This window comes from Rosa rugosa, chromosome 7 (assembly GCF_958449725.1).
Source record: "Rosa rugosa chromosome 7, drRosRugo1.1, whole genome shotgun sequence".
Taxonomy (NCBI): domain Eukaryota; kingdom Viridiplantae; phylum Streptophyta; class Magnoliopsida; order Rosales; family Rosaceae; genus Rosa; species Rosa rugosa.
In genome coordinates, this window is record NC_084826.1 from 6,671,142 (window position 1) to 6,682,093 (window position 10,952).

The 10,952-nt window shown below is 40.9% G+C and overlaps 2 protein-coding genes and 1 long non-coding RNA gene across 3 annotated transcripts; 2 read left to right on the forward strand and 1 right to left on the reverse strand.

Annotated features, from left to right (window-relative positions):
* Positions 1-1,049: 1,049 nt before the first annotated feature.
* Positions 1,050-2,135, forward strand: LOC133720982 (rhicadhesin receptor-like). The gene is made up of 2 exons (XM_062147476.1): positions 1,050-1,283; positions 1,380-2,135. The coding sequence occupies exons 1-2, from the start codon at positions 1,175-1,177 to the stop codon at positions 1,922-1,924; spliced, it is 654 nt and encodes a 217-aa protein (XP_062003460.1). The 5' UTR covers positions 1,050-1,174; the 3' UTR covers positions 1,925-2,135.
* A 1,390-nt stretch (positions 2,136-3,525) lies between these two features.
* LOC133720945 (glutamate--tRNA ligase, cytoplasmic) lies at positions 3,526-6,729 on the reverse strand. Its single transcript, XM_062147437.1, has 5 exons — positions 6,486-6,729; positions 6,146-6,387; positions 4,914-6,019; positions 4,181-4,645; positions 3,526-3,989 (listed from the first exon to the last, which is right to left on the reverse strand). Exons 1-5 carry the CDS (start codon positions 6,623-6,625, stop codon positions 3,771-3,773), a joined length of 2,172 nt encoding a protein of 723 aa, XP_062003421.1. The 5' UTR covers positions 6,626-6,729; the 3' UTR covers positions 3,526-3,770.
* A 3,122-nt stretch (positions 6,730-9,851) lies between these two features.
* LOC133720245 (uncharacterized) lies at positions 9,852-10,950 on the forward strand. The gene is made up of 3 exons (XR_009851781.1): positions 9,852-10,173; positions 10,261-10,334; positions 10,466-10,950. It is a non-coding gene; the product is annotated as an uncharacterized LOC133720245 (long non-coding RNA).
* Positions 10,951-10,952: the final 2 nt, after the last annotated feature.

The window sequence follows — 10,952 nt, forward strand, 5'->3', positions numbered from 1 at the left end:
TTTTTTTTTTTTTGAGGGGAAGGAAAAACTAGACTTAATATGATGAAAATTACTCAAAAGTAATCGAGGAGCTTAAGCTTCTCAATTATTCATTTTCCCTTTCATTCATTTTTGGTGAGAACATTTTATCTCTTTGAGGCCAAGGTGGGGGAGCTAATTATAATGAAATAAGTAAAGTCCTAATTGTTAAGACAGAGTATGACTACTCACTTAACATCTTATTATATTTCCTTTCTCATTTATTAAAGACTACTCAGTCAATTACCTATGAACACTCAAACACTAATTATTTTTTAATAAAAAAAATTTACAATTTTCTTTACCTCCTCGCAGACTAAAGATTTGCAGTCTTAAATAAGTTACAATGAAACTCTACCTATTTCTCTTCTAGAGGAAATTTTCACTTGCACTAACACATCTAAACCTCCTCACATTTTTTTCTTTGAGAATTCTTCTTTCTTTTAGCTAATTACTCAACTTAGACACCCCGTAGTCGGTGAGCCGTGATCTGTTGGTTAGCTTGCCTAACTAACACTATGGAGGTCACGGGTTCAAATCTCACTGACATCAGAGATGAGGTGGGGGGAGGAGTTACATTATCGTCCAGAGTAAAAAAAAAAAACCACTCCGTAAACCACTTTACAAATATTTCTCACACGGGGTCCAGACTCCAGACTAGTGTTGCTGGGAAGAATCAACACCTTACAATTCACTTAATTATTATTGAAAGAAAGAAAGATAAGAATAAGAGAAAAACTATTATGAAGAAAAGAATTTTCTTTTGGGTCAGATCCGTTCGACGCGCAAGCGACGCAAATGAGGTCAACGCTCCCCAAAAACAGAGAGAGAGAGAGAGAGAGGGAGGGAGAGAGGGCAAGGCAGAATGATCGATGACGTTGCTTTTGGTCTAAGCTCTACAACAGGGCAAGCTCCATGCTTTACCTTCACATCAGCACGACCTTACCATCCAAACATTGAATTATTAGTTACCATATTACCATCGACGTTCAACTACCCTTCAGTTCTTCACTATAAATACACTTCCTACCCCATCACTTCCTATTCATTCATCCACACACGTCTCCCTTTTTCGACATTCCCAAGTTTCTCTTGGGTCCTCTTTGACTAATACTCCTCTTAACAGCAGCAGCAGCAGCAGAAGCAAAACACAATCATGGCGGCTGTTTTGGCACTGTTTGTGATGACTTTTGCCATCGTCTTCAGCAACTCAGCTGCTGATCCAGACATGCTTCAAGATATCTGTGTCGCCGACTACGCTTCAGGTACAAACCAACCCCTTTCATTTCTCCTTGCTTAATTATCTTCGAGTCTATGATTTTCTGATCCAGACTTTTGACACGATTGTGATGAATGAACAGCGGTGAAAATGAATGGTTTCGCTTGCAAGAACGCAGCAAATGCAACAGCAGAGGACTTCTTCTCTGCCGGACTAGCCAAGCCAGGACTCACCAACAACACCTTCGGCTCTCTGGTGACTGCAGCTAATGTCCAGACGATTCCAGGCCTCAACACCCTCGGGGTCTCGCTGGCCCGAATTGACTATGCTCCCGGAGGCATCAACCCACCTCACACTCACCCACGCGCCACCGAGATAGTCTTCGTGCTCGAAGGTTCGTTGGATGTTGGGTTCATTACCACAGCAAACAAGCTCATTTCCAAGACCATTGCCAAGGGTGAAGTGTTTGTGTTCCCAAAGGGGTTAGTTCACTTCCAGAAGAACAATGGCAAGGTCCCTGCTTCCGTGATCGCCGGGTTCAACTCTCAGCTGCAGGGTACCGCCAATATTGCCCTCACATTGTTCGCCGCCTCGCCGCCGGTGGAGGATGATGTGTTGACCAGTACTTTCCAGATTGGTACTAAAGAGATTAAGAAGATCAAGGCCAAGTTTGCACCCAAGGCCTAGAAATTTTCAAACTATTCTACGTATTAGCTTGATGGGGTGGGGGAATTGTACTCTGTTTCTTTGTTAATCCAATGTGTGTGTGTGTGTTTTTTTTTCATTCTGTGTTTCTTCCGGTCCCTTCAAACTTAGTTAATTGTGTTTTTTGTTGTTGTTGTACTTATGGTGGTTGATGATTAATAACACATTTCAAGTCTGGAGGAGTAGCTATCTACCTAATCTGATATGATTTAATAACTTCTTGGTTAAGTTTGGTTCACTTTCTAACCAGACTCCAGAGAGATTCACCAAACTTTGTGGCTTTCAAAGCCCCTTGCTTTTCTTCAACCATGGAAATCAAAGACTGGTTTTTGTGGAAATTATGCAGAAGTGATTGTTACATATGGTTGTTCCCACTTACAATCATGACTCACTTTTGGCTCAGTCACAGTTAGTTTTTTCGATGACAACTCAATCACAGTTTGTCGGATGGCACTAATCTCTCCAAAAGAAATTAAAAGCCCATCTTAGTAAGTAAACTACTTCTATATGCACATATGCACTGACTCTTAAAACAAATAATAGATGAACATGTGCCTAGTCCTGTTTTTTTTTGGTGAATTGCCTAGTCCTTGAACAGAAACATTCAAACATAAATGGGATAAAGCGATAATAGAGAGAAAAATTTGCAGAGGTAGGAGTGATTAGGTGCATAATATGGTTTCTTTAACGCAAAAGGACATTTCAAATAGGACCACTCTTCACCAGAACAAACAAGGAGAGAATAGATTGTTAGTTTACAAGCCTAGCATAGTATTATATGTTAAAATCATGATTAGGTGATTCCTGATACCACTCATGGCTATTGTTTAATATGGTGTATTAGCTAATATGTTCATTGTTTTCACCCAAAAGAAAACGTATCGACCATATTATGTATATAATTTTTTTATTGCTAGGTTTCATAACGTTGAGGCCAATTCAAAGTAAAGAAAAATGATTAAAGATGTTTGGATTTCATTTTACCAATATTTGTGTTTAACCTTGCCAAAAACTCTAAGCTCTAATAGTAACTCAACCCAAAAACAACAACAAATTGTCAGCGCAGCTTTACTCCACTGCTTCCTCAATCTATTGAGGATTCTAAGAGGATACAGCTCATATAATTTCTATCAACTATAGATGAATTACATTTCCTTTTCTAGTGTTCTACAACCCATCATAAATTTAGTCGACCAAAGATTTTAGAAATTTCTGCACAACAACCAATCACAAGTATTGAACTATTGATGTAGGAATAAATTTTTTCTTTAGGCACTCTACGTTTTGGTATCCTCCAACATATCTTTCGTCGTTACTTTACAAGCACAATAATTGTAATAATATTAAGAGAATTTTAGGGTTGAGTTGTCTCAGATTTGCATGTTGTGCTTCATATATATAGATACCTTCAACACGCCCCATCGACGTCTGTGAATCATCAAAAGCACCAAGTTACATAGCAATAGCAATGACAATATGACGGTTTGGCTTGTTAAAGACTTACAGAACATTACAGACACAGAAATATGAAAATGGAAACTAATAAAATCTAACGCACATCAGATAAATGCATACAATATAGATAAATTCAAAGCAGGTTGTAACTTCCAATAATGGAAATCACTTGGTTGGCAGTCATATACAGCTAAAGATTCAGTACAAAATAAGTGACAGAAATCTCATTCCATCCTAACATTGCCAAATATTCGGAATTGAAGACTACAAGAACTGAAAGGTGCTTTTAGGATTGGTCAAACTAGTTCAAAGTTCTACCATTCAATTTGAAATAACAAGTATTCATGAAGCCAAAATTTTTTGATGAAGTTCTTCACTTTAACCCAGCCTGCTGCCTGCCGTCGGGGATTGCAAAGAGAACAATAGGCTTTGAAGGCCTGAGGTAAGGTACATCACATCTGAAGTACCCTTTCCTCTCAAGTTGCAATACATCTCCACGCTTCAGATTTCGCATGTTGGAATCCCCAAGGGCTGCTGTCTCCTTTTCGGTACATGGGTTAAGCACATCAAGGAAATCCTCGCCCTCCTCAAGCTGCAATTACAGATTAAAACAACCGACTCAATTACATATAGGTACCATCATGGATAAGCTAGAGCAATAAACCATCATGCATACAATTACTGAACCCACAAATTAACCATTTTCATGAATTTTTTAGTTCATATACTAATAAATAGTATGACAAGCCGTAGGAAACTTCACACTTATTGAATGGCACATACCTTCTTCTTTGTTATCAGATAATCAAACTCCATCAATGAGAGCTTAACCAGTTCATCTATTTCAGGCAGCCAGGTAAGCTTCAATTTGGTGGTTTTCACAGATCCTTCAAGATGCAAAACCCCTGTGAGCGCAAGATTTCCGTCTTGGTCTTTCTCAATCTTCTTAACAATGGCATTCCCCCAATCCATCAATGTCACTTCCTCGTCTACTGATATCAACTCTGCATCAGCTCGATCTATCCATATGCTTCTTGTGAATGTTGTTGCCTTCTCTCCAGCACCTTCATACTTCTTATGCCTAGGTATTATGCGGACAAATGGCTTTTCAGGGCCATTAGAGAGGGTCAACAACACTCGTCCCTCTTCAATGACGGCAGTATGTCTTGGGCATACAGGATCAATAATCTTCTTGTTAATTGTCCACAGTTTGTCCCATTCCATAAGATTCAGATTCTTTGAAGCCCCCTAAATCATGCAAACATAAAAAATCAGTTACTAAATTCAACTTATCTGAAAGTCTCTGACTTGTAAAAATAAACTAGTATAAGTATGAAACAGAGGACATAGGAAGCATTGGGCAGGTTTCATGACCAAATGGTGCTTTCCATTACGTCATCCAACCATGGTTTTGTTCATATACTTGGCATCTAGCAGTTAAGGTTTTGTAAGATACTGAGATAGACATAAATCAAAATACTGTCGTTAACCATGGTATGACAGACTAGTGCCTGACCTGCTCAAGAATGAACTGTATCAATGCTTCAACTTTGAGACCTCTACGCACAATTCCTTGAACAGTTGGAAATCGAGGATCATCCCATCCGTTGACCTTCTCATTTTGAACAAACCACAAAAGCTTGCGCTTGCTGAGGAGTGTATAGACCATGTTCAACCTACTGAACTCATACAGATGCACTCTTCTCAGTCCCATATCATCTTGAATCCGATAGTACTGGGCGTTGCGATCATGATACTCACTGGATCGAAGTGCATGAGTTATACCTTCAATGGAATCAACAAATGGACAAGCAAAATCATAAGTTGGGTAGACCTTGTACTTGGACCCTATCTCTTTCCTATGATGTGGCATTGGATTGCAACGATAATAAACTGGATCTCTGAGTGATTTATTTGGGTCCTGCATATCCAGCTTCCCTCTAACACAACACTGCAGACCCCTCTCTGAACCTGCAATCATCTCCTCCCACAATTTCTCATTTTCCTCTATGCTGTGGTTTCTACACTTTGACTCAATCCCATCCATTCGTTGTTTTTGCATCTCCTCTCTAGGTGTATCATCGACATATGCTTTACCTTCTTTAATCAGCTTCTTGGCCATTTCCATCAACTCAGGGAAGTAATTTGAAGTATGGGTAACCGTCTCATACTTGATGCCCAAAGTCTCAATATCCTTGAGAAGATTATCCACAAACTCGTTGCTTTCTTTAGCAGGATTTGTATCATCAAACCGCACAATAACCTGACCTTGATACCGCTGAGCAAAATACTGATTCAACAACGCAGCTTTCGAGTGCCCAATGTGAAGATAACCACTCGGCTCCGGCGCAAACCTCAACTTCACCTTACCAACCTCAGCCTCCGGAAGATCCACCTCAAATGTTCCCCTGTTGGTTCCTGCTTTCACTACATCTCCATTTACGCCCTTCGACTGCTGACTGGCCGGGTTCTCTTTCGATTTCGCTGAGCCTTTCTTGCCAACATATGCACCTGTCACTTGATTCAATGCATCACCATGTTCCGCCAATATCGAACCATACCACCGAGTAAGATTTTGATATTTCTTTGACTTCCTCAAACTCTCCCATCTAAGCCCAGCTCCTGCCAAGCATAGAGTTATAACTACCAACCATACAAATCTCTAGCATTCCTATCAATCATCCAATCAAGAATGTACCTTGAGACTATGTCCTAGCTACTAAAGTGAACGAAAGCAAAGCTACTAACCTGCAAGGCCTGACCAGATTGCGATATCGGCGATCGAAAACGAATGATCAACCAAGAAGGTTCTGCTTCCCAAATACTCATCTAAATGCTTGCAGGCATCCTCGAAAGCAGAGCCGACTGAAAGCACCGGAGCGAACTCAAGCCACTCAACAATCTGAGCATCTTGAAACGCATCGCCGCCGCACAGATTCGAAACACGACCGAAATAACGAAGAAGCGCAGAGACGCCGCGCAGGTTTCGCCTACAAATCCAAGCAAATCGCAAAAATTGAAAAACCTTGAAGACAGAAACTAAACGAAAAGCAAACGGAACACGTCATGGTCAGGGCTTAGGGCTTACCCGTCGGAGAAGTGAAGAACCGGAGGAGAATCGGGGGCGAGAGAGGCGTCGGTGGGGAGCGAAATCCCGGCGAGCTTGGCCGCCGCGAGTACTGAAAGCGGAGGGTTGTCGGCGGGGAAAGAAAGCGACTTGAGCTCCATCGGAAATCGAAGCCTTCAGATTTTGGTAGTGCGAGGTGCTTGGTTTGGGACTGGTTTATATAGAATCGAAGACGGTCTTCTTCTTCTTCTAAGTTCACTGATTCTTTCTATATTGTGGGTGGGAGTCAGCTTCTATGGATGTTAATATGGGCCGAACCCTAAGCTAAGACGTGCGGGCCTGGATAATTCGACCCGGGGTGATGAAGGCCCAATTTTTATTATTGGAAAATGGAAAGAAGTGGAGTCCTGGGCACAATAGGCAAACCTTACTTGGGTTTGGAGTAGCCGAAATTGAACATCTGATACTTTTTGTTCTTTTAATGGGATAATATATAGTCGGTTTGAATCAATTATTTGTAGATGAAAATGCGAATTTTTTGTGCAAGAGTTGTCTAGGGGCGTACAATCATTTTACATGAAATGCAAGAAATAATTTTACTCAATTTAATTCTGTTATAAAATAAGGGATGAGATAACTTACTTGCTAGAAAGTTAAGAATAGAAAGAGAGGAAAATAGATGGGGAAAAAAGATGTGTCTTCTCATTCTCATTAATTTATTTTAAATAGGGATAAAGATACTTGATGATCACACTAACTTGGTGATCACTCCCAAATTTACTTGGGGAGTTGGTGACCACTATCAAGGTTTCTTGGTGATCAATCTCAAATTTTCTCAATTTACATAATGAACTCTAACTAATGAGTATTACATATTTACTCAAAATAATTACGTGGACAACTACATAATTGTAGTATTTACAACAAATTCAAATTTACCTATTTTGATGCATGACTATAATCGTCAGTACTTAATCAATCTCCCATGGATGTCTATAATTGTTTACAGCAAATGAAGCTTTGGAATAAAGTTTCTCAAAAAAAAAAAAAAAGGGGGGGGGGGGGGGGGGGGGGGGGTTGGTTACATCTGATCGATTTCCCTCTCCTTCTCACAATATGAATGTAAGCTGGAAGAGAGACTCATATCATTACCCGACTCGTAACAATAACATTTGGCATTTGATTTGATTTTGTTAGGTGGCTACAGCAGATCTTAACAAATGTTCAAGTTCAACCAAGTATGCGGAAACAATGGGAGCTACAAGAATTGTAAATGCTGAAACCGATTGAGAGACTCCAAGTATGAGGAAATATGAAAGTGATGATAGATTGCAATCTAGAGATAAAAAGAGTTGAAGAAGAGTGAAGGTTAAAAATCCAAATAGGAAGATTTGGCACCATAAGCTGCAGATTTATTGGGGGATTGATTGTATTATGGTATCTTTATTTTTCACCTTTCATCATTGCCTATTTTTCCAGACAATTTTTTTTTTCAATGTTATAAACACAAACCATTGCAATTAATTTACTATAAGAAACAAAAATTACAATGGGAAAATCATCACACTTCCATGTGATTCCATAAGCTAAAGTTCATGAACTTCCAAAGTATTTTTTTTTTGAAAAGTGAATTCATTGAATCAAATGCCAAATGTTATTGTTACGAGTCGGGTAATGATATGAGCTAAGCTACAAAGGCACAAACGGCTTGAAGCTAGAGCTAAGCTAGAACAAACCAGAAGGTGTCCTACACCAACAGGTAGTTCATGTACAATAAAATACAGCTCTAAAGCACTTATAGAGAAACTAACAGAAAACTGAAGATAAATTCTCAGCCTCCTCAAGATAATTACCAACAATGAGACCATTGCCATGACCTTGAGGTTTGGAAACCAAACCATTAGAATCTGTAAATCGGGCATGCAAGAGATCGATAGATGACTCGAAACTATGTTCACCCCAGCACAATTAACACTGCTCGCCAGACACGCAATTGTGGTACTCACAGCTTGATTATACATAAATCTTTTATAGAATATAGCAATGAGCAATCTGCCTGCACGTAAGCACAACACACTCGAAATAATAAGAACACATTGGAGCAAACAAGTACCCAAAACACCTCCTAGGTCCCAAATCCAAATATGTGGAGAACTCAAGCCCAACCACTGGGCTCTGTCTTGGGCCCAAAGCCAGCCCAGCCCCCAAGCCCACGACCTTAAACTGGGCACCTAGAAATCTGATATGGGCACCCAATCAAGGCAGGACCAGGTGCCGAAACGGAGAACCGGTACCACCGCTGCCCCTTGTTGCACCTCCGATCGCCGCACGCCTGGAATCAGCACGCCCTGCAATGCCTCCATCCCAGATCGTGCCATCACAGACAAACGATCCAGATGATGACATCCTCGGCCATATAATATGACCGTCCTCGTCACCGTGCCGACGTCCGGTGGTCTACCCCATCGCCATACTAGCTGATCAGCCAAAAAAACCATAAATCCCCGTCTGTTAGACCAAATGCAGCACCGATCTGAGGTCGAAAACGAACATCAACTCAGGTCTTCTCCACACCGGCCAACGCTGAAGAGAAACACGAGCAAAGAAACTGCCAGTTCCCTCATCGCCACACTCCACGACGAATAGCCTCGCCACTGCTAAGCGATCGGAGGATCCTCGGAAGAATCCCCGCCGCTCTCTGCTCCGCTCAAACCCTAGGGTTTACTTTTTCAGAACTGTTCTTTTTTTAACATGAACTTCCAAAATATTTGCATATTATGGATATGTATAATTACTCAATTTCAACAATTTTAATCTACTAAAGTCAACACTTAATAAAATCGACACTACGTATGTGTTAAAATAACAAACATGATAAAAAAAAAAAAAGATAGCTCCACACATAATGAGTTAAGTGATATTACAAATGAATTTCATCCTTGATTTAACTGGGCGAACTACGATTTCACCAACAATATTTATTATCAGCATAGGCATTCTCTGTTTTGATCTTTGTCTCCTCCAACATATCTAACATTTTATCAACATAAGCATTACAATATATTAGTGAGAAGAACCACTACAACCAAAAATATAAATTAATAAAAGATGACATTTGAACAAAAAATGTACCACTTTTTCCATGCTGCTTAAGCGATCACCTAACTGAAATCTTTTAACTAGGGCTGGGCACCCAAAATCGAAAGCCCGATACCGTACCGAAACCGTCCCGAAAAGTGTCGGGACGGGCCGGGATTAAAATCAGAAATTTTCTATTTGGGCCCGTCCCGTCCCGTTCCGATAGAAACGGGCCCGGGATCGGTACCAGCCCAATAAATCCTGCTAGGGCCCGTCCCGTCCCGTTTTAACCTAAAATGCTAACTAATCCCCAATTCTGTTCAGTCTTGATCTCTTCTGAGTCTCTCCTCCACTCACTCTCCAGTTCTTCACTTCTTCTTTTGCTCTCTCAGATCATTCACAGACGAGGCTATCAGCCTCGCCATGTCGCCGCCATCTCCATCGTCGGGTAACCTCAACAAACTCTCTCCTCTTCACGTCAGTCGATCCTCACTATAAAGCACAGACACACACAGCAGCGATAGTCTTAGACCCTCCTCCTCTCTCTCTCTCTCTGCTGCCTAACCATGAACCCAACCATAACTTTCCGCTCAGCTCGCCAGCGCCGGACTCGACCCGGACCCATCATCAAGTATTGTTCTTTCTCTCGTTTCGATATAAATTTCATGTCTTTGTTTCGATCTGATTGAGCTGAAAGGGTGGTTGGTGATCTGATCAGCGATTTGATCCGGATCAAGGTGGTGCCTCCGCCTCAGCGATCTGATCCGGCTTCCGATTTGGAAAGGCAGCAATGTAAGTTTCTGTTCTGATTTTTTAATTTTTCGTCTGCAGCCTCGCCTTGAAATTACACCACAGACGATTTTGTGATTCAGTTTTTGGTGTTTTGCAATATGATATTATGTTTATGCATTTTGGGATTTTAGGGACATATTGCTGGGACTGATGAAACGATTGGTGAAGAGGCATGCTTCGAATTTGAAGGTTCTGACTACGGCAACTCTTGATGGTGATAAAGTATCACAGTTCTTGATTATAGGAGGAGAAAACCCAGAACTCCATAAGTGTTGTTTGCAACTTCGATTAGATTTTTTTTTTTTTTTTCGGGACTGTCCCGGATTGGGCCCGGTCCCGGCCCGATACCGATCGGGTTCGGGCCCTTCGGGATCAATTCTCAAAATGGCCTAAACCGTCCCGGCCCGTACCGAACTTTATTTCCGGGACGGGCTTCGGGATTACCACAATTTCAGCCCGTCCCGGCCCGTGCCCAGCCCTACTTTTAACAATTACATGCATATTGTACCACTTTTATTGAGAACTTAAACATGTAATTGCTCTGTTAACAACATTATGAATGTGAAATCTGACATGCGACGTGCATTTCAGAACCATTTAACAGCTTAAGCAAGATTA